The following is a 20,947-nucleotide window of genomic DNA, read 5'->3' on the forward strand; positions in this document are numbered from 1 at the left end:
TCCTTTTACTAGTGAACCTGGTGGAAACCTTATCTATTCTGATGCATCGTCTTTTAATAGGGCCCATTATATTGGGAGATGGTATAGCCTGATGGTTAAGTGTGCAGGCGTGGGGTTTCACAGACCTAGCTCTGCGTCTTACTGTATTGGTCTTGTTTGGCTCATGTTTCTGAAACTGTGTCTTAGTTTACTGACTCTAAAATGGGGATAAATAATTTTTAACTGACAAGGTCACTGAAAGAACTCAAGCATTGTATATAATTAATATTGAACACAATGCCAGGCACTAAGTAAATATTCAATACATGGTAGCCATGATTTCTCTTACTTTTGTTTCTCATATTCCAGACCAACGTAACCAATGTATATGAGGCTTCTGCATGTCAATGTTCTCCCCAGCACCCCTGCTCATCCTTCAGAAGTTAACTCAAATACCACTTTCTCAGGATGTTTTTTCCTGACACTCCAGACGAATCTCACACACTCCGCTCCTTTCTATCATAACATGCCTCTCTGGTTGTAACCACATGTCTATGTGTGGGATTTTTTTTAAGTTAACGTTGGCCTCCTTTGCCAGACAGTAAGTTCAATGAGAGCAGCAACCATGTCTGTTTCTGTTCACTCTTGCATCCCCCTTACTGTATGCTTGGCACGTAGGACGCAGCCAATAAATGTAAGCTATTATTATTATGCTTATTATTCGGGGTTTTGCTGGACCAGAAGACATCAAATCCAAGCCCCTTCCTGTACAGTGGTGAAAACTGAGGCCCAGGGAGGTGAGGTGGCTTTTCCAAATGTAACCACTCTATTGCAGTCAGTACAACAATGCTGGGTGGTGACAGAGTCCTGTGCTTGGACCTTATCAGGTACACAAAGCCAGGAGTTCAGATCCACTTATACTGTGGGAGATGGTACTGGGGGGTAGTAATGGCTTTTTACAGTGAGGATTCTGAAGACCTTCTAGTGGGCGGCATCAGAAATCTGAAGTTAGAAGTAAAGCCCCACTGGAGAGGCCGTCACATATCAGTGGGACTCCCAGCGTGGCTCAGACAAGTGCTTGCCAAGTGTCTGTCTAGCCTCCTCTGGTGGGGTTTTGTCTTGCAGCCAGGGTGGTCTTTACTGCCTTTCCCTTGGGCTAAGCCAGCACGAAGTCCTTCTGGAGACTCAAGCCCCACAGCAGCAATGGGAGGCGAGAGGGGCTGGGCCGACAGGAAGCCCTGCTGCGATGTCTGGGTAAGGCAGAAATGGCCCTTGTACCTTGGCCCTCTTGAGGCTTGACGGGCCTGCTTGGCCGTGACCACGGCGCTGAGGGGAAGCCTGTCTGACTGGAGAAATCTCAGGCTCACAGGGTCCAGTAGGCGTCGATGAGGGTCCGAAGGAGGAAGATGGCCACTGACAGCAGCATGTTCTTCCGGTTCTCCTGCCGAAGCAGCTGCAGCTCCTTCTCATAGTCGGAGGCTTTGTTCATCAGGCTGCTTTTCTCCTTCTCCAGAGACCTCCTGGCCTCTGAGCCCAGCTCCGCCCCATAGAGCCTGGAGTTCACAGCCTCCAGGTCCCTCCGACGTGACAGCTTCTCCAGCCCATCGATCTCTAGAGCGATACCCAGATTCTCCAGCTTCCTTTTTTTTTTTTTTTTTTTGCGGTACGCGAGCCTCTCACTGCTGTGGCCTCTCCCGTTGCGGAGCACAGGCTCCGGACGCGCAGGCTCAGCGGCCATGGCTCACGGGCCCAGCCGCTCCGCGGCATGCAGGATCCTCCCGGACCGGGGCACGAACCCGTGTCCTCTGCATCGGCAGGCGGACTCTCAACCACTGCGCCACCAGGGAGGCCCTCCAGCTTCTTTTTAGTCATGTTACTTGCCGGGTTCCCGGAGTCATTACTGGACGCTCTCTGGTGGTTTATATTGGGTCGCCCACATGTGCAGTGGCTCTCACTCCAGGGTGCCTGGATGGAGCTGTTTGGCCTCTGCCACCGAATTGTTCCAATTCTAGAGCACTGGTATTTGGTTTTAGAATGCGCTGTGTGGTGGCCAAGCCAAGATTAGTTGCATCCCCTGACTCCTGGTCAGTGGCTTTCTTTATCCACTACATCAGTCTGACCTTTTTAACAACAATGTGCCCAATATGGGGGCAAACCCATGACCCGAAGATTAAGTGTCTCAGGCCCTACAAGCGAGCCCGGCAGGCGGCACAGGCAGGAGCGCTTCCTTCCTTTTCCTGCCCCCTGCCTGCCCAAACACACACTTTTAACACATCAGTTTCTCTTTACTCTTTCACATACTTGACAAAGTCAGGCTAGGACTCCCGTCTCCTCTCCATCTGCAGCGATCTACTTTGCCTGTTTTCTTCTGAAGTGTAAACCACCATTTCCTAAATCAGCAGATGCTGTTTATTGAGCACCCCAGGGACCATGGCTGTGAACTTGATCCTGGACCATGTAATGGTCCCATCTTGGGTGGGATCTTCATCACCTAAAAATACTTGAGCAAGTATATAAATATCCATGGCCATGAGCTCTGGGAGGCTACAAGAGCCGCATTCCTGTGCCGGCACAGATTGGAAACATCATCCACTTCGGTGTCAGCACTCTGACACACTGATGGCATTCACGCAAGTCTGGACAGTTTATCTTGCAGTAGACCAAATGTGGCACATGTGTGAAAATATCCATGTTTCTAGAGAAATGAAATCAAACATGGTGGAGTGGGTTCACTTAGTTCTGTAGTAGGAGGCTCCCTCCAAATTCATCCAACTTTCCATGACCTCTTTAAGTGGATGAGGGTTTCCTGAGTTAGGGTGCATTAACTCTTTACAATTCTGTGCAAAGTTTTGTACGTGAGGGCACATGTGTATATTTCTGGAGAGAGGGGCCAGCACCCTTCATCTGATTTTTAATGGAGCCAATGTCACAAAAAGGTAAGAATCATTGAACTAGACCAGAGTTAGTCAGCATACCATTTGACCAGTTACCGTCCCAAGCCCTATTTATTCCTACGGATAGGGTACAACATTGTGCAAGCAGGGCTGCATTGAAAAATCACTCCCCTGGAAGAAAATGAAGAGACACCTGAATGCTCTAATATTTTTTAATCTTATATTCTAAAACCATTAGTTTTATTTCTGAGATGAAAGAGATACTAATTCATTTATTTATTCCTTCATTCTGAACTAGGGAGTCAGTCCAGTCTTTACAACTACCAGTGTTTTCACATGAGGTCTTTAAGAGGTAGACTTAACTTTGTCCCAGCTACTATTTCTCAGTTTAGACTGAGCCAATGTTGGAGACCTCTTTTCCCCTCTGGCAGCTGCTCTGACTTCTCGGTCCTGTAAATCCCACTCTTGGCTTTGCCCCATTCTCCTATTGTGTTTGGCACTTCTGAGACCCATTCACTGGCTGGCCCTTTAACAGTTGGCTCTGCCCTTGGGTGAAGCTCACCCTGTTTCCTTGATGTTGTAGTTGTTTAAATCAAAACGATACATGATTTTCTAGATTGAATACAATGAAAGAAGACCCACACTGAATTAAAAATGAATTCATAATACTCTGAGAGTTAAGACAAACACAAGTCTCCCATTCTGCTCTTCTCCACTCCTGACTCCCATTCTTTGGAGGCCATACTCCTTAACGTTTTTATTGGCCTCTGCTGTTTCCCTTTATATTTCTAAAATAGCTTATCTATATTGATGTTTTGAATATTAAAAATTTTGATATTATTTTGTGATTTTGTAAAATGGAAAAAGATTTAGCTCCTTTATACACTCTTCCTCTACCAATACTTCTTTTTCCTCCCATCCTCCCAATATTTTGTGACATAATTTTTAGTTAAAAGTATAGTCACAAAATAAAATTTGAAGCTAAAAAAATAGAACTTTTATTATTATGACATGCATATATATGTATATGTATTTACAACTGAATCATGTAGTGTTCTATGATTACATTTCTTTTCCTGCCTAGCTTTTTTTTTTTTTGTTTTTTTTTTGTTTTTTGTTTTTTGTGGTACGTGGGCCTCTCACTGCTGTGGCCTCTCCCGTTGCGGAGCACAGGCTCCGGACGCACAGGCTCAACGGCCATGGCTCACGGGCCCAGCCGCTCCGCAGCATGTGGGATCTTCCCGGACCGGGTCACGAACCCGTGTCCCCTGCATCGGCAGGCGGACTCTCAACCACTGCGCCACCAGGGAAGCCCCTGCCTAGCTTTTTGTTTTTTCTGCAGTTAGTGATTTCCTTGGTTTTTTATTTGCTTCCATGTAATTCTCACTACTTCATTCTTATTCCCTCAGCCAAAAATTATGGATACTGATGTTTCTTTCCCCCCCACTTTGTCTTCCTGCTCTAGTTTAGAGTAATTGCTTTCTTCAATATCAACCTTTAGTTCTCTCCTGTACTGGATCCTCTTTCTCTTGGATATCAAATCTCCTTCTTTGTTGAATTTCACCTTAGTTTTGAAGGACAGGGGTGCAAGGATTCTTCAGTATATGCAAATCAATCAATGTGATACACCATATTAACAAATTGAAGAATAAAAAGAACCAGCTTTTAGTTTCATTGATTTTTGCTATTGTTTTCTTTGTTTTTATTTCATTAATTTCTGCTCTGATTTTGATGATTTGTTTCCTTCTACTAACTTTGGGTTTTGTTTGTTCTTTTTCTCTAATTGCTTTAGGTGTAAGGTTAGGTTGTTTATTTGAGATTTTTCTTGTTTCTTGAGGTGGGATTGAATTGCTCTAATCTTCCCTCTTAGGACTGCTTTTGCTGCACTCCATAGGTTTTGGGTCATCGTGTTTTTGTTGTCATTTGTTTGTATATAATTTTTGATTTCATCTTTGATTTCTTCAGTGATCTCTTGGCTATTTAGTAGCATATTGTTTAGCCTCTATGTGTTTGTGTTTTTTTTACAGTTTTTTTTTCCGGTAATTGATTTCTAATCTCACAGTGTTGTGGTCAGAAAAGATGCTTGATATGATTTCAATTTTCTCCTGCTGAGAGAGGAGAAATTTACTGAAACTTCATTTGTGACCCAAGATATGATCTATCCTGGAGAATGTTCTGTGTGCACTTGAGAAGAAAGTGTATTCTGCTGCTTTGGGATGGAATGTCCTATAAATGTCAATTAAGTCTATCTGGTCTATTGTGTCATTTAAAGCTTGTGTTTCCTTATTTATTTTCTGTCTGGATGATCTGTCCATTGGTGTAAGTGAGGTGTTAAAGTCCCCCGCTATTGTGTTACTGTCAATTTCTTCTTTCATGACTGTTAGCATTTGCCTTATGTATTGAGGTGCTCCTATGTTGCGTTCATAATTATTTATAATTGTTATGTCTTCTTGGATGGATCCCTTGATCATTATGTAGTGTCCTTCCTTGTCTCTGTGACAGTCTTTATTTTAAAGTCTAGTTTATCTGATATGAGTATTGCTACTCCAGCTTTCTTTTGATTTCCATTTGCATGGAATATCTTTTTCCATCCCCTCACTTTGCCTGTATGTGTCCCTAGGTCTGGAGTGGGTCTCTTGCAGGCAGCGTATATATAGGTCTTGTTTTTGTATCCGTTTGGCCAGTCTGTGTCTTTTGGTTGGAGCATATAATCTGTTTACATTTAAGGTAATTATCGATATGTATGTTCCTATTACCATTTTCTTTATTGTTTTGGGTTTGTTTTTGTAGGTCTTTTTCTTCTCTTGTGTTTCCCGCCTAGAGAAGTTCCTTTAGCATTTGCCGTAAAGCTGATTTGGTGACGCTGAATTCTCTTAGCTTTTGCTTATCTGTAAAGCTTTTGATTTCTCCATTGAATCTGAATGAGATCCTTGCTGGGTAGAGTAATCTTGGTTGTAGGTTTCCCCCTTTCATTACTTTGAATATATCCTGCCACTCCCTTCTGGCCTTCAGAGTTTCTGCTGAAAAGTCAGCTGAAAACCTTATGGGGATTCCCTTGTATGTTACTTTTTGCTTTTCCCTTGCTGCTTTTAATATTTTTTTCTTTGAGTTTAATTTTTCTTAGTTTGATTAATATGTGTCTCGGAGTGTTTCTCCTTGGGTTCCCCCATTTTTTCAACTCTTCCAACTTCTTTTATTTTCTGTGATTGCCACAACTTTATCTTCCAACCTGTCTATTGAATTTTTGATATCATATTTTTAATTTACAAGACCTCTTTTTTGTTCTCTTTTTAAAAAATAACACACTGACCTTGTTTCCTGGATGCAATAGCTTCTTTTCCTGAGTGTACTCTTCCATCAGTTCTAGAATATACTTTGTTCACATTTTAACTTATCTAAAGTTGAGATTCATTTTATAATTGGTGGGCTGTCATAATGTTTTCTTTCTAAGGGCACATATAATACAGGTGCTTCATATAATTGCAGATATTTCATCTTTGTTGAGATTTTTTTAAAGTTTTCTTTTACTTCCTGCTTGCCTATTTCTTTCAAATTCCTTTCTAAAAATATTCATTTTGAATTCTTTCTCTTTCATATTATAAGCTTTTCTTAAACTGTTGGTAATCCTTATCTAAGTTCTGTGTGCATGGGAACTTGTCTAGTGGTGGACTTTATTGTAGGGTAATAACATGTCAAGTTGGCTTTTTCAAAGGGTTATCCCAAGTATGATTATGTGAGGGTTGTTTCTCTTAGGCTGGTCAGTTTCAATAAATAATTCTCCTCCAAATAGCTTCTTGAGAGTCATAAGCCTGCCCTACATTCTGGGAGCCTAGGAAGGGGGGATTCTCACCTTTAGGATTGAGGACTTTTCACCTACACCTCAATTTTTAGTATTATGCTTCACCCAATCTCCAGCTGTGCCTTGTACCCTCCCAGTCGGATCTTTGTGTCAACATATTCAGACAAAGATCTCCTGTCTTCTGCTTGGATAGGAAGGGACAGTTTCTTCTCTGTTTAAGGCTTGGGGGTGGGGGATCTGACATTTAGGTGCTTCTTGTACGGATTTTCAACTAATCCCAGTATTTCCAACCCCACTGCATCCCTACCTCCAGAGGTAACTAGTGTCTCCAGGTTGGAGCCTCTGGACTGGAGTTCTTTGCTTGTTGGAATTCCCTGTCACGCTCCCATGCACACTTGGATTTAGGTTTCTCGGGTCTATTGAGTCACTTACCCCTTTCCAACTTCCAAAATTTTTTTGACTTTCCTCATCTACTATTTCCTTCCTGTATGCTTTCAACTTGTAAATTTACATCTTAAAAATTTCATTGTCATTTTAGTGGGGATTTTGCAGGGAATGTTTGTTTCAATGGTTGTGACTTACTGAAGTCTCTCAGTACCAGGCAAGTATGCAGTGATGGTGGTGCCATCTTTATTTTTTGGGGGTGGTGGTGGTTGTGGTAATCTAGTTATATTCAAAGCAAAGAAGGAAGAGGAAAAGAGAGACAGAGTGTGTGTTTGAGAGAGGGGGTCAGTGTATTTCTTTTAGTCCAGAATGCCCTTGCTCCTTTAGAAATTCCCACTTGGTTACAGCTTCTCTTCTAGTGGCTACTTAATCTTGACTTATTAGCTCAGTGCTTTCTTTCTTACTCTCACAGATATGCCTGCCCTCTGTGATTCTTCAAAAGCAGTTGTACAGAAGCAACACACATTAACAATAATTTATACTCACTAAGAAAAGGCTTGTTCTTTTACAGGTTTGTCGTACTAGTGTATGAAGACTTTATTTTACTCTATGTCCAGGGCTAAACTGTTTCTTCTAATACAGCTCTTATGCCAGTGTCATTTGAAAAAGGAACACATATAGGAATATCATCTAGGAATCCTGTTGCCAGTGTAAGTAGAAGTTTAGGTTTTAACGTGGATTTTTTAAAAAGCTAAGTTTTAAGGTTAAAAAATAGAATATTTACATAAAAATAATGGGACCTGTTTGTGTCCTGTTGGGTTATTTGTAATTTATCACAATGCAGTGGTAGCAATTTTGCACCCTTTCTAGAATCTCTTAGGACTCTCTTATTGTACAACAAAATACTTCAGAAAAAAGTGAAAACATTGGAAGACATAAACTTGTATAGAGGGTTCCAACATGGGACTCAGTCACCTTCCAGTGCAACCTTGGGTAGTAGAGACCATCTCCTCTGAAGAGGATCTGTTCCCTAGTAATCTCCAATGTTGCAGACAGCATTATTCTAGAACCAAAGGCAATCCAGCTGGGAAAGGAGCTGTAGGAGAGAAGGCAGCGCTCCTGACCCTGGACTTGGGCTGAGAAGGCCATTGGCTGGGTCACTTTACTTCTTAGGGCTTCCTCTGTTGTAAAACCAGAGATCGGGGCCACCAGCTCAAGGGGCTTTCCCATTCCCAGGTTTCTGTTATTATATGTTGAAAGTGTTTTTCTAACTTTAGTCTTAATTTAGATGTTGTTATTTCATTGTCAATATCTGGATATGGAATTTACTTACCCTTTATTGAAAAATCACAATGTAACAATCATCACAACCCACCCACCTGCATTTTAGGAGAATTTTATTCCAGTAAAGTATTCTGCTGCTTATAACGTTATATCATAAAAGTCTCTTGGAAATTTTCATTACTCCAGCTTTAAAATACAAAGGACCAACTTTTCTTCAGCTCCAGACTGGTCACCGTTCTGCAGCCTGAAACCCTTTGTATACACAAAACTCATCTTTGTGTACACAAACTAAGTAATTGCAATGTTCTGCGTCCAATTTGCATTTGCAGGGATCCAGCTGCAAGTGTCGTTTTGCAAACACAAAATTAGAGCCTGGTTTTTAAGAGTGGTTTAGATGCATTTTTTAAAAAAGTATTTCTCCAGTTAATCTCAGCGATGGCTTTTTGATGTCGTTGTTAAAGAAAGGTGTTTTAGTTATAGAGAATGTGCAGAGTCCATTTTTTTAATGAAATAATGCTGCATCCTTGGTACTCTGGCTTTCAAATTCAGTTTCATACTTCTTAATGCGACCTCTGTTCTTGACTTGGGGTAGAATTTGGTAAATGCTGTTTTTATTTCTAACCAGGTATTCTGAGCAGGAGGTGATTTTATAACCTTGGATATTTGCTCATTTGAGGTTAGCAGGCCACCCATAGCTTGTTTTTTCTCCTTATTTAAAAGTTGAAAATTTAACTAATTAAACAAATATTCCGGCAGTGTCTGATGCACAGCAGAATTGTTAGGGAGGTGGGATGTGTATTGGGCCATCCCTCCCTCCCAAGTTTCCCTCTGACACTCAAAAACGAAATGGGAGCCTGGAGCCTGCAGCTTATCTAGCCACAGTATTTGAAAAGAGACAAGGTTTAATAAATCATTGTTTAGATAGGCCAGGCATTACATTTTGGAAAGTCCAAAATGTTGAAAAACAACACTCTCATTTCCTTCAATGAGGGGAAGGCCCCAGTAAAGCTGTCTAATCCAGCTTGTGTTTTGACACTGGTTTTCTACAGATGCAGTGTGGGAGGTGTTATCAGTTGAGAAGTTATCAGCTCGTCAGTGAAATCTTGGCCGGGCACTTCCCCCCTTATTGTCTTATATAATATCATTTAATTGGAACTGGATACTCTTTTTTTTTTGGCGGTACGTGGGCCTCTCGCTGCTGTGGCCTCTCCTGCTGCGGAGCACAGGCTCAGCGGCCATGGCTCACGGGCCCAGCCGCTCCGCAGCATGTGGGATCTTCCCGGACCGGGGCACGAACCCGCGCCCCCTGCATCAGCAGGCGGACTCTCAACCACTGCGCCACCAGGGAAGCCCGGAACTGGATACTCTTAATGAAAATTTTCAGTTAGCTCTTCAGTAAAACCAATGAAAGAGAAAAAAAAAATGCAGCGGACGCAAGCAGTACTTGCCCCACTTCTGGTGAGGGTGTGCACTGGCAGCCTTTTGTGTCTGCCAGAGCTGCATCAGAATAGGAGAATACCCCCAACACCACCCTGCCCTGTGCCCTCACCCCCTTTCTTTAAAGTCAGCCAGGGAATAATTTGTCCAAATGAAAAGGCCCTTTCCGGCACTGGAGGGCTTTGCTAATTGTATTTGAAAGAATCAAAGCAAACCACAAGTTGGCTTTTAACAAGAGAAAAGTAATGTGTTCACATACCAACATATTAATAAGATTAGTTTTATTAGGAAGATGTAATCAGGCGGAATAAGGACTGCAAGAGGAATGGCTTTTTAAAAGCCATTCTTTTATTTTCTAGCTAAAGAAATACCAGTCGGCTTTCAAAACACATTTAAAGAAAGATGTACCGAAATCTAAAAAAATACATCAATTTCACTTACTTGACATAAAAGGGAAAAATGTTTTAAAATTGTTTATTTCTGTAACTTATAAATAGCTTTAGTTGTGCTAAATTAGAATAGTAAAACAACTTGGGAATCTCCTGGCTAAAGTATTTTTGTTTGATTGTAAATAGGTATCCATTTGCTTGTGATTTCTACATATTGGCAGGTGTGGATTTATTAATTGCAAAAATGCTGTTGAACTGGTGCAAGTGGAAAATCTTCGAGGAGGATCCACAGCACCCCACTTAGAAATGATTTTTCCAAGCAGTAGACTTCATTTTGACCTTTCAAAAGACAATCACTGCATTTTTTTTCCATTATATGCAGTGATGTAGTTTCAGTTAGAAAGATATTTTGCAATAATGGTGACAATGTACTCAAATGCGCGTGACTAAAATAGCAATGCAGTGTGGAAATAAGTTTCACAATCCAAAAGCCAAGCTATTTTCCTTTGTTTTTCTTCCTGTATCGTCACTGAATGGAGTAGAAGGGCGTTTCACGCATTTGGCCAAACTATTTACAGCAGAAGCACACATTCTTTCTAGAAGAGTCAGGTCACTTAAAATATGGACTAGAGATGCATTACCAGTTCAGCTTGCAGAAAGAACATACATCAGCTCGAACAATTATACCCATTAGCATAAGTGAAGAAGCATGGGGCAAAACTGGAGAGGCTGAAAGCTCAGAGTTCTTTTTTCTGCCTTTCTCCTCCCTTCCAACATCTCTGTGCTCTGGGGGCCTCAGCATCCTTCTTTCTCCACTTGGTGAGGAACTCATTTCCACAAAGATATTGGGGGTTCAGTAGATTAGCTTTACCAGGATATTTCATTTAAATGGAAAAGGAAGACAACATAAGTAAACCTAAAGGTGATACTTTTCTGTTCCGTGGAGGAGATGAGTGAGTCTTTCAAATGCCAGGCTTTAGTCTTTCTGCCAGAGAGCTCTGCTCAGGAAACATTTATTTAGTCGGGCCACCCTGTGGCTAGAGCAGCGTGGTACTTTCTAAACTTACGTGAAGCTTTGCATTTTACTAATAGAGCAGCAGCAAAATGGCTGCATTTCCCATAATTTGACAGGAACCAGAAAGGAGTGCCCATGTGTTCAGCCTTCCAGCTTGGAAGAGGGGAGGGAGGCCGATGGGCCCCGTCGGCTTCGTTGGCCGCTGCACTAACAGAGGACTCTTGGTGTTTGATGCTGACTGCAGCCACAGTTTTGAAAGTCCGTGGGCAGAGTTGGGTTCATAAGGCCTGGTCATTGATGCTTCTGTCCGTGTGACTGGATATGGCGGAGGAGCCCAAGGTAGTGGTTCAGTAAATGTTAATTGATAGGCATTAAAACAATCGGCGACCCGGGGGCATGCCACCTTGTGTGCCGAAGACGTTAATCTGTAAAATGGAGAAAACCGCACCAGGTTGCTCTTGGAAGTTATGAAGAATGATTGTAAAGGGGTTTTCGAAGCTTAAGCGCTTTGACTGATAGTGTCCGAAGAAAACAGCCCCAGCTGCAGAGAGCAGAGCATCTCCGTGGCCCTGTGAGCAATGTGCAGCAGCAGTGTCAAATGGCATCCTTTCTGGGGTCCAGCCAATTGTTAAAAGGGAGGAACTAGAATAATATATTGCTGGGGGCTCAACCCCTTCCTGGTTATGAAATTCGAAAGTGACTTAAGCTGTAGGAAATTATTTTGGATTAGTCTTTATCATCTGATTTCCCCCCTGGAGAGAACTTGCTTCATTTTATAAGGTTCTAAAAATCTTTTTCTTTTTCTTTTTTTAAAACAAGAGGCATCAGCCACCGTGTCCCTCTCTCTTCTTTTTTTAAAAAATTTTCTTTATTTATTTTTGGCTGCGTGGGGTCTTCATTGCCGTGCGCGGGCTTTCTCTAGTTGCGGCGAGCGGGGGCTACTCTTCATTGCGCGGGCTTCTCATCGCGGTGGCTTCTCTTGTTGTGGAACACGGGCTCTAGGCGCACAGCCTTCAGTAGTTGTGGCACACGGGCTCAGTAGTTGTGGTTCACGGGCTCTAGAGCGCAGGCTCAGTAGTTGTGGCGCACGGGCTTCGTTGCTGTGAGGCATGTGGGATCTTCCCGGACCAGGGATCGAACCCATGTCCCCTGCATTGGCAGGCGGATTCTTAACCACTGCGCCACCAGGGAAGTCCTGGTTCTAAAAATCTTGCTCCCACAGACTGTGGTTTACAGATAGGGTTTACAGATTGGCCTAAATTTGGGGACCTGTATTATTCCCTTTACCGTTCTCTCTATGTGGGATAATTACTAAATCACTGAAGTCAGCCAGCTTTGTTTTTACCCTATCCTAAAGATCTTAAAGAGATTTCATTTATTAGTAAATAGTCCTGCATCGGATCGGCACTCTAATTTGCCCATCGTTGCTCTACAAACTACATTCATTTCAATTGGGGGCCATTTTCTCTTTTCGTAACTCAGCAGTGACTGAAATATACTCAGCAGTACATTTATGGTAGCCCTGTGTCTAAGAATTTCTTGGGTAGAACAGATTTCTTGGGTAGAACAGATTTCAGATTTCAGATACAGCACATATGCCCTCTAGATGCACATGCGTTTTTGTTGGTCATTTGACCCTATGTATCACCAGGCATACAGTTAAGCCTGCAGACGGTTGTTCATTGAACCTGCATGCCCGCCATTGCACACTTACTGAGCGCCTCCTTCAGGCAAGGCATTGTGTCTTGTGAGGACAATTCATCACTTGTGCGAGTGGCTCTTGAAGGATGGGTAAGAAGAGGTGGGTGCAGAAGAGCCTCCTCAGAGAGGCTAATATAGGGAATCCCAGCTTAGAAGAAGGAGGCAGTAGACGCGTTTAGGGAATAGTGAGCAAAATCACCTGCCTTGAATGAGGGGATTTTCGTAGAGGAGGAGTTTGGAAAGGTCTCTCTTTTTTGAAATTTGCTCCTCCCTTGGCTGCCAAGACACCACCGTGTCTAAGTTCTCTGCCTACATTGTAGACTTTCCTGGTCTCCTTTCATGACTCCCCTTTTCCACTTGCTCCACAAATATTAGTGTTTCCCAGATTCTTTCCTTGGCCGTTTTTCTTCTCTAAACACTTTCTGGGCAGCACATCCACTCGCCTGGGTGGGATGTTCATCGTGATGTGGATAACACTTAAATTTCTATCTCCAACTCCAGCCTGTCTTTGAGTGGCAGACCCCGAGTTCCAATTGCCCATTGGCACCTCTGCCTGAATAACACTGTGTCTACCTGCCTCATCCTTTCATTCAGAACTGCTCCATTCTGAGCTCTGCTGGACCAAGCCTAGAGGGGGAGTCAAGGAGGCTGGAGCTCCGAGTTCAAAGAACTTATTCTGCATGCAGAAGAAAGTAGAAAGTAGGAGACTGTAGTCAAAAAGAGATTTGCAAGTATTTTGAAAGTAGAGCAGTTCTGGGTGATGATAAGATCTTTGCTACTCAAAGGGTGGTCTATGGACCAGTGGCACCAGCATCATCTGGGAGACTGTGGAAATGAGGAGGTGTAGTGCTCTATCCCTCAGACCTGCTGAATCAGAACCTGCATTTGAACAAGATTTGCCAGTGAACTGTGTGCACAGTTCTGAGAAGCTTTGGCCTAGGGTATATGCATGAGAGTGAATTGATGAAGTTCAGTGGAGATGAAGTGTTCAATGTTCAATGAATGGATAATGCACAGGGAGATTGAAATGGTTCAGTACGAGTGCAATAATGTGGGTGGAGAGGAAGAATGTGAGCTGACTGCCAACCTCCTTAATGCATTCATTATGCCCTGGGAGTGAGGGAGGGTCTTTGCGTCAGACGACAGTGATATTTGACATAGGATTATTGACGTCTTAGTTCTTTGAGAACAGAGCCTCTGATTAGGATTTTTCCCCTTTAAGTTCTGTGCTTCAGCTCTTAAAAAAGATATAGCAGATCCTTAAATAATGATGAATTGACTTTACAAGCAGTGGGCTTAAACAGATTAGGCCTTTTGGTCAATTTACATTGTTTTAAAGGGAACCTGGAGCTAACTTAAACAATCTGGTATCCAATATCACCTTTTCTCCCCCCTCCTTTGATTATACTTTCCTGACAGGTAATTCAAAATGTGTTTGCTAGGGCAAACTTCTTCGTTCTTCTTTTCTCTCTCTTGATGTGCATATAACATCTTGGAAATCTTATACGTGTTAGAGAACTCATATTGATGCTCTAGCCTTGGGTGTGAGTTTGGTCTTTAAGGAGGTGCCTTGCTTGATAGACAAATCAACACTGATGATGCAGGTACTGATTTGGCCAGGAGATTTGAGTTCCAGTCGCAGCTCTGTTCTTACTATCTGTGCAACGTTGAGTGAATCAGGCAACTATTACAGGCTTCAGCTTCTCATTTACACGACATGCTGGTTGGACTATATGAGCCGTAAATTCCCTTCGAGTTGTAAACTTGTGATTCTGTAATTCTTTTAGGCTGTTAAGAATGCCTGTGAGGTTAACGCGATGCAGCTCCCTAAGATGTGTACCCAAGGGTCTCTCCTGTATTGTGGCCAATGTATTTATGAAGCTCAGTGTCATTCTATCCATGATTCAAAATCATGATACATCTGCATCTAGAGTACTCTGCATAGTTCTGGTAACTTTCTTAAGAGAAACGAGTCTCCTCATGTTAGTAGAATATGTTAGCCCTAAATGTTTTTAAAAAGAAATAGAGTATCTTTTAATTGCCCAAGGGAGTGAAACAATTTTCTTACGAAATAGACTTAAAAAGATCCATCTCTTTGAAATGTTGCACCATCCAACCTTGTGAAGACCGTGGGGCATTTCTTGAAATCTGAAGACTTAACTGAATTCTCAAGCAGTAGACCTGAAGGGATACTTTCAGGATAATGACAAGGAATGACTATTTTTCCTGGTAGTTAGTAAGCATATGAAACTCATTACTTGCATATTTTCCAAAGGCTGTCTTAACATGGGTTCCAGAATGATTTAGATCAGTTCATTATGCTGGATCCCAAATGTGATTCAGAGTGTGTTGATCTTTTGGTGTGAGGCCCTATTCTTTAAAGTTGATATTGGCGATATACAAATACCTTTAAAGACTTATTCATTTAAAAATTAAAAATGAATTTAGTTCAGTGATAGAAAACAGAACTGGACTGGACAAAACATGAATGTTGACCTTATGATTATGTATTTTCATATGTTCTTATAGAAGCTACTGTGGAAAGTTTTCCACAATTTTCCGGACTTGGGATATTCATTTAGGGAATTAAGAAAATGTTTATTATGGGAAATTTTAAATACATACAGAAATGGAGAGCACAGTATGTGAAACTCTGTGTCCTCACCACTCAGCTTCAATAATTAACCAAGTCAGCCTAATTTCATCTCTAACTTTTTTCCCACCCTTACCCCTCGGCGCCAGTAATTCTGAAGCAAATCTAAGGCATCCTCGTTTCATCTTAAGCATTTTAATATGTATCTCAAAGATAAGTTTATTATTTTATTTAATAAAATTTATACACAATGAAATCCATAGCTCTTGATTGTGCTATTTGATCACCTCCGATAAACGTGTATGTCCATGCAACTACGACTCCTGTTAAGATATAGGAGATTTGCAGGACCACATGCAGTTTCCTCATGTCCCTTTCCAATCAGTTTCTACCCCCATAAGCAACCACCCTCCTCCCCCCACATCTTTAATGAGCTATAATTGACAAATGAATTCACATAAATTGAAGGTGTACGACATAGTGATTTGCTATGTGTGTACATTGTGAAGTGATTACCACAACACGGTTAGTTAACACACCATGACCTCGTATAGTTACCTTTTCTATTTTTATTTTCTGGTGCTGAGAACATTTTAAGATTTACTCTCTTAGTAAATTACATGTATACAATACAGTATTGTTAACAGTAGTCACCATGCTGTACATCAGAGCCCCAGAACTTATTCATCTTATAACCGAAAGTTTTTACGCTTTTACCAACATCTCCCCATTTCTCCCACTCTCCAGCCTCTGGCAACCACCGTTCAACTCTCTTTTTCTATGAATCTGACTTTTTTAGATTCCACACAGGTGAGATCATATAGCATTGTCTTTCTCTGTATGGCTTATTTTACTTAGCATAACGCCCTCCAGATTGTCACAAATGGCAGGATTTCCATATTTTTTTTATGACCAAATTCTGTGTGTGTCTCTCTCTCACACATTTTCTTTAATCGTTCATCTGCCAGTGGACACAGTTGTTTCCATAGCTTGGCTATTGTGAAAAATGATGCCATGAAGAGAGTGCAGTATCTCTTCCAGACACTGACTTCCGTTCCTTCAGATATATACCCAGAAGTGGGATTAATAGGATTAATAGGCCTTTTTATTCACAGATGGGTCAGAAATCCTGATTCACTTGATCTGAGCTGCTGGTTTAAATATCTGCTTAACAGTTAGTGTGTTGCCTCATGTCCCCTCTCCTCTTTTCTTCTTCCATCTTCTGCCCTCTCATTCTGTCTCTAGGTGCGGGTTCTGTCCCTCCCTCATCTTCCAGTACATTGTTAGTCTTCTCTTTTATAGACCCTCGCTGGTCTTTCTAGCCTACGTGCTCAACTTGTAGAACTCCTCAACTATCAGCCGGTTAGAAGCAGAAACCAGAGCACAAAACTGTTTTACAACCTTAGCTGGCTGAACATATGTGCCAGTTGGATAGATGTCATAACTAGGCAAGCCTGGTTTGGACCCCTACTTAAGAACTTGCCCACCCAACATCTTCTGCAGTTTTGACCCCATCCACCGACAAAGATCTCTCGTTTCTGTTTAGGGTGTTAGTCAGAGTGTCTCTTATAGGATAATAACAGTGTCCATCTATGAAGGTTTTGTAAGGACTAAACACAGTAGAACTTAAATTCTATTAAGTTCAGCTCCTAGAATATAGGAGATGCTTAGTATCATAGTTAATACCTGGAAGTAAAGAGAACTGCTTGACTTCGTTCAATCTAGCATTTTGTAAACCTGTTTAACCACGATAGTGCTATTTCTAGAGCCATCTGTTAACATGTTAAGGAATGCTGCTGCTGTATGGAATCCAGCTTCGGAAACTCGGAATTAAGAATTGAACAAAATTAAGCTCCTGACTGTTCACAATGAGTGAATAAACCAGAGCTGCTTGAACTGGGAGTCGGGCTTCTGGATCTTAACTCAGTCCTCACCACACCTTGAAACTGCTTGAATAAGAAGGAGAGGTTTCATTTTAAGACACAAGACAGAAGTGAAAAAAAAAGTCATCCTTATACAAAGCCTAGATTTTTGCTTCTCTCTTCCTTGTAATCACATCTCCAGGTGACTCAAGAAATTTAAGGAAAGCTATCTGAAGTTCTCAGGATCAGCTTTCAAGGATGTCATCAAGGTGGATAAAGTAGAGTCTACATGCTTCTTCTGATTTTGGCCTTTCAGGAGTGAGGCCAGAACTTGTCCCCCTGTGTCCCCCGTCTCCATCTCACTCTGGCTTGGTCACCCCACTTGCAGTCTTGGGGCTGCCTCACCGTCCAGCAGAGTGGGCAGAGTACTTGCTGCCTGCCTCGGCCCTTCCCCCTTGGGTTTGGTGTGTGTGTTGACCCACCTCGACATTGTGCCCGACAGGAACATAGACCCCTGGAAAGAAAGCCAGCAAGTGTCCAGAGCAGTCTGTGGGGGTCGGGTCCCCAGGCTTTCCGGAGGCACATCTGGTCGGGCACTGGTGGGACATGAAGGCCAAGGACAGACATTGCTCACCTGATTCATCTGAAAGCCAGAGACGATTATGTCATTAGGTATGTGCATTTCTCAACTAAGCCTTCAAGAGTGATAGGTGATGAGAAGCATCCTTATATGACGTGTGTGGGGGGCACATTCAAAGGGCACATGTATCAGATGACCGAATTCCCTGTATGAGCACTGGGAGAATTTTAGAAAGTCATTCTCGTGCTTGCGCTCCACACCCACTAATTCCAGGAGCCCAGTTCCACGGAGTTCTCCTCCACCTCGTTTCTCGGGGCGGCTCTCCTGGCCGAGGTTGCCTCATGTAAGTGGATGCTGTCCACCAGCACCGCGGCACCTGCGCGCAGCCTGCACTGCCGTTCCCGTCATTAGAAGGGCAGCCGATTGCGGTAGCGTGGGAGACACCCGAGGGGTCAGAACTTGACTTAATGATCTTCCCGGGGCTGCTTTTGTTTAATGATCCATTTTGTTTTAGGTGATGAGAGAGAGAAAAAAATCTGCTTCTATTTGCAGGCAGCCACACTTTAGGCTAGGAGACCCAAGTTAGTTTCCCAGTCTAGGGCATTACTATAGGGGCAGGGCTGAGCCTGGGATGGAGACAGTCATTTGGGTGACTTAGGGCCCATCCCCACCCCAAAGAAGTCTGCCAGACGATATGGCAATTCTTCGGCCAAGCACAGGGCTGGACCCTGGCTCTCTCCCAGGTCTGCTGCCTGACTCTTGGTAAGCCACTTGCCCTTTGCATTTCCTCGGAGTTACTAGGATAAGGGTAAACATTTACAACTTCACTTTCCTCGAGGCTAAAATAAGTCAGCAAGTGACCAAGTGTGAATTCCATGAAGGCAGGCCCAGTATAGAAGAGCAGTATAGAAGGCCCGGTATAGAAGAGGGGTGTACGCCAGTAAGAGTGAGAACCCCTCTTTTGATGTTGAAGAATTGGTGATATCACTTGATTTATGGAAGTTCCTGCTGTTGTTACTCTATATTGTAGATTTAAAATTTTATGATTCAAAAGAAAATGGAATGAAAACAGATAGGATCTTATTTTTATTGTATGGAGGTCATGCGTGCAGTGTTCATCAAATGCCTAATGCCCTTTAACCTTCGGCCTCCCCACGCAGCACGGCCAGGCCACTTTCTTCTGTGTCTACCATCTCCAGTGGCCTAGGAGGGCAGGACAAGGTTCATTTTCAGGGTCTTATTACTAATAATTCAAGATGAAGCTGCCACTGTTTCTGCTGTGATAGGGAGAGGCAGGTCCTGGACCATCTCTCCTCTTATCTGCCTGCCATCAAAATGTCCTTGTCCCTGATCTCCCCTTTAACTGATGGGGACGTTAAGGGTCATGTCTTTTCAAAAGACTCTTAAGAAACACTGCCCCAAACCCTCTGCTTTCCTGATTTGCATTTGGAACCGTTGGTTTGTGGTGAGAAAGACAGAACCACCTTACGACATGCTTGAGTACATGTGAACACCACGAGTGAAGCCCTGGGAGAGCCTAGCCTTGTGCTTAACTTTGGTAGCTTTCTCCCACTAGTCTCCATCTGAGAGCTTTACAGGCTTTCTCAGGTATCCAGACGACCCTGGGAGCGAGATTACTGCCGGGTGGTCCACTCTCACTTTACAAGAACAGCTGAGGCATGTAGCATTCTCTGCTGTCTTGTTTGGAGCACAGGCATTGAGGAATTCACCTATGAATGGCAAAGAGAAATGAGAAAGACTCTGCTCACTGTCACAGATAAGAGCCATGTCAGGAATGGCAACTCTTTATGCTCAGTTAAAAAAGAACTAGATTTCTTTTTTTTTTTAATTGAAGGATAGCTGATGTACAATATTATATAAGTTACTGGTGTACTTATGTACTGGTGTACTTGTATAGTGGTTCATGATTTTTAAAGGTTATATGCCATTAATAGTTATTATAAAATACTGGCTATATTCCCCACATTGTACAATGTATCTTTGTAGCTTATTTTTTTTTTTTTTTTTTTTTTTTTTTTTTTGCTATACGCGGGCCTCTCACTGTTGTGGCCTCTCCCGTTGCGGAGCACAGGCTCCGGACGCGCAGGCCCAGCGGCCATGGCTCACGGGCCCAGCCGCTCCGCGGCATGCGGGATCCTCCCAGACCGGGGCACGAACCCGCGTCCCCTGCATCGGCAGGCAGGCTCTCAACCCCTGCGCCACCAGGGAAGCCCTGTAGCTTATTTTATACCTAATTGTTTGTACCTCTTAATCCCCTATTCCTATTGCTCCTCCCTCCTTCCCTCGCCCCACTGGTAGCCACTGGTTTGTTCTCTATATCTGTGAGTCCGCTTTGGAAAAGAACGAGATTTGTATTCAGCTTTTCCCATGATAGAGAATTAAGAAGAAACTACACTAACAAATAGACATGGCTGACAGGTGCTATCAGGGAGAAAGGCCAAAGGCAAAAATGGCTTTCTTTTATGTGGAATAGCTGCCACTGGCCAGCACCAGAGGACAAAATCAAGGGAACTGAGACGAAATGACGGGAGAGCATGCTTCCTTGTTCTGGGCAAACTCCCCAGAATGAGCGGAAGATGGTGAACGATTTCCATCTTGTTTGAACGACAGACACTTTGATGCACAGAGCAAATCATTATCATCCTGGAGCTGGTCCCTCACGGGGGTCGACTTCACCAGCTGCCTTGTGTGGAGTCCATCTACGCACCAGTGGGGGGCGGCGGTGCTGTTTGGTGGAGACGAAACTCCTAGGGCTCATGAACTGTATTTGTTCTCTTAACTCTGCCATCGAGCAGGGGAATGGCTGCATTTAGGAATTTAAGGAAGACTCATGGCTAATGACAGTAAGGAAGGGCTTTCCGGCTAGAAATGAGGCTTACTACTAGAACAGGTCGGTCAGAAGAGGGAACGCTGTTTTCTTCCTTTAGTAACCACTGCCTGATCTGTCAGGCAGGAGTTTGAAGTCCCAGTGTTGTTCTGGCCAGAGGCGGGGCGTGTGGGGGGTGTGGG

The 20,947-nt window shown here is 43.0% G+C and overlaps 2 protein-coding genes across 3 annotated transcripts in view; one reads left to right on the forward strand and one right to left on the reverse strand.

Moving 5' to 3' along the window:
- NPR3 (natriuretic peptide receptor 3) overlaps window positions 1-20,947 on the forward strand; it is a 65,988-nt gene that overhangs the window by 29,031 nt on the left and 16,010 nt on the right. The window lies entirely within an intron of this gene.
- LOC112406779 (coiled-coil domain-containing protein 167-like) lies at window positions 1,343-17,827 on the reverse strand. Its single transcript, XM_024755771.1, has 2 exons — window positions 17,820-17,827; window positions 1,343-1,619 (listed from the first exon to the last, which is right to left on the reverse strand). Exons 1-2 carry the CDS (start codon window positions 17,825-17,827, stop codon window positions 1,343-1,345), a joined length of 285 nt encoding a protein of 94 aa, XP_024611539.1.

Source organism: Neophocaena asiaeorientalis, unplaced genomic scaffold (genome assembly GCF_003031525.2).
Source record: "Neophocaena asiaeorientalis asiaeorientalis breed wild unplaced genomic scaffold, Neophocaena_asiaeorientalis_V1.1 scaffold93, whole genome shotgun sequence".
Lineage (NCBI taxonomy): Eukaryota > Metazoa > Chordata > Mammalia > Artiodactyla > Phocoenidae > Neophocaena > Neophocaena asiaeorientalis.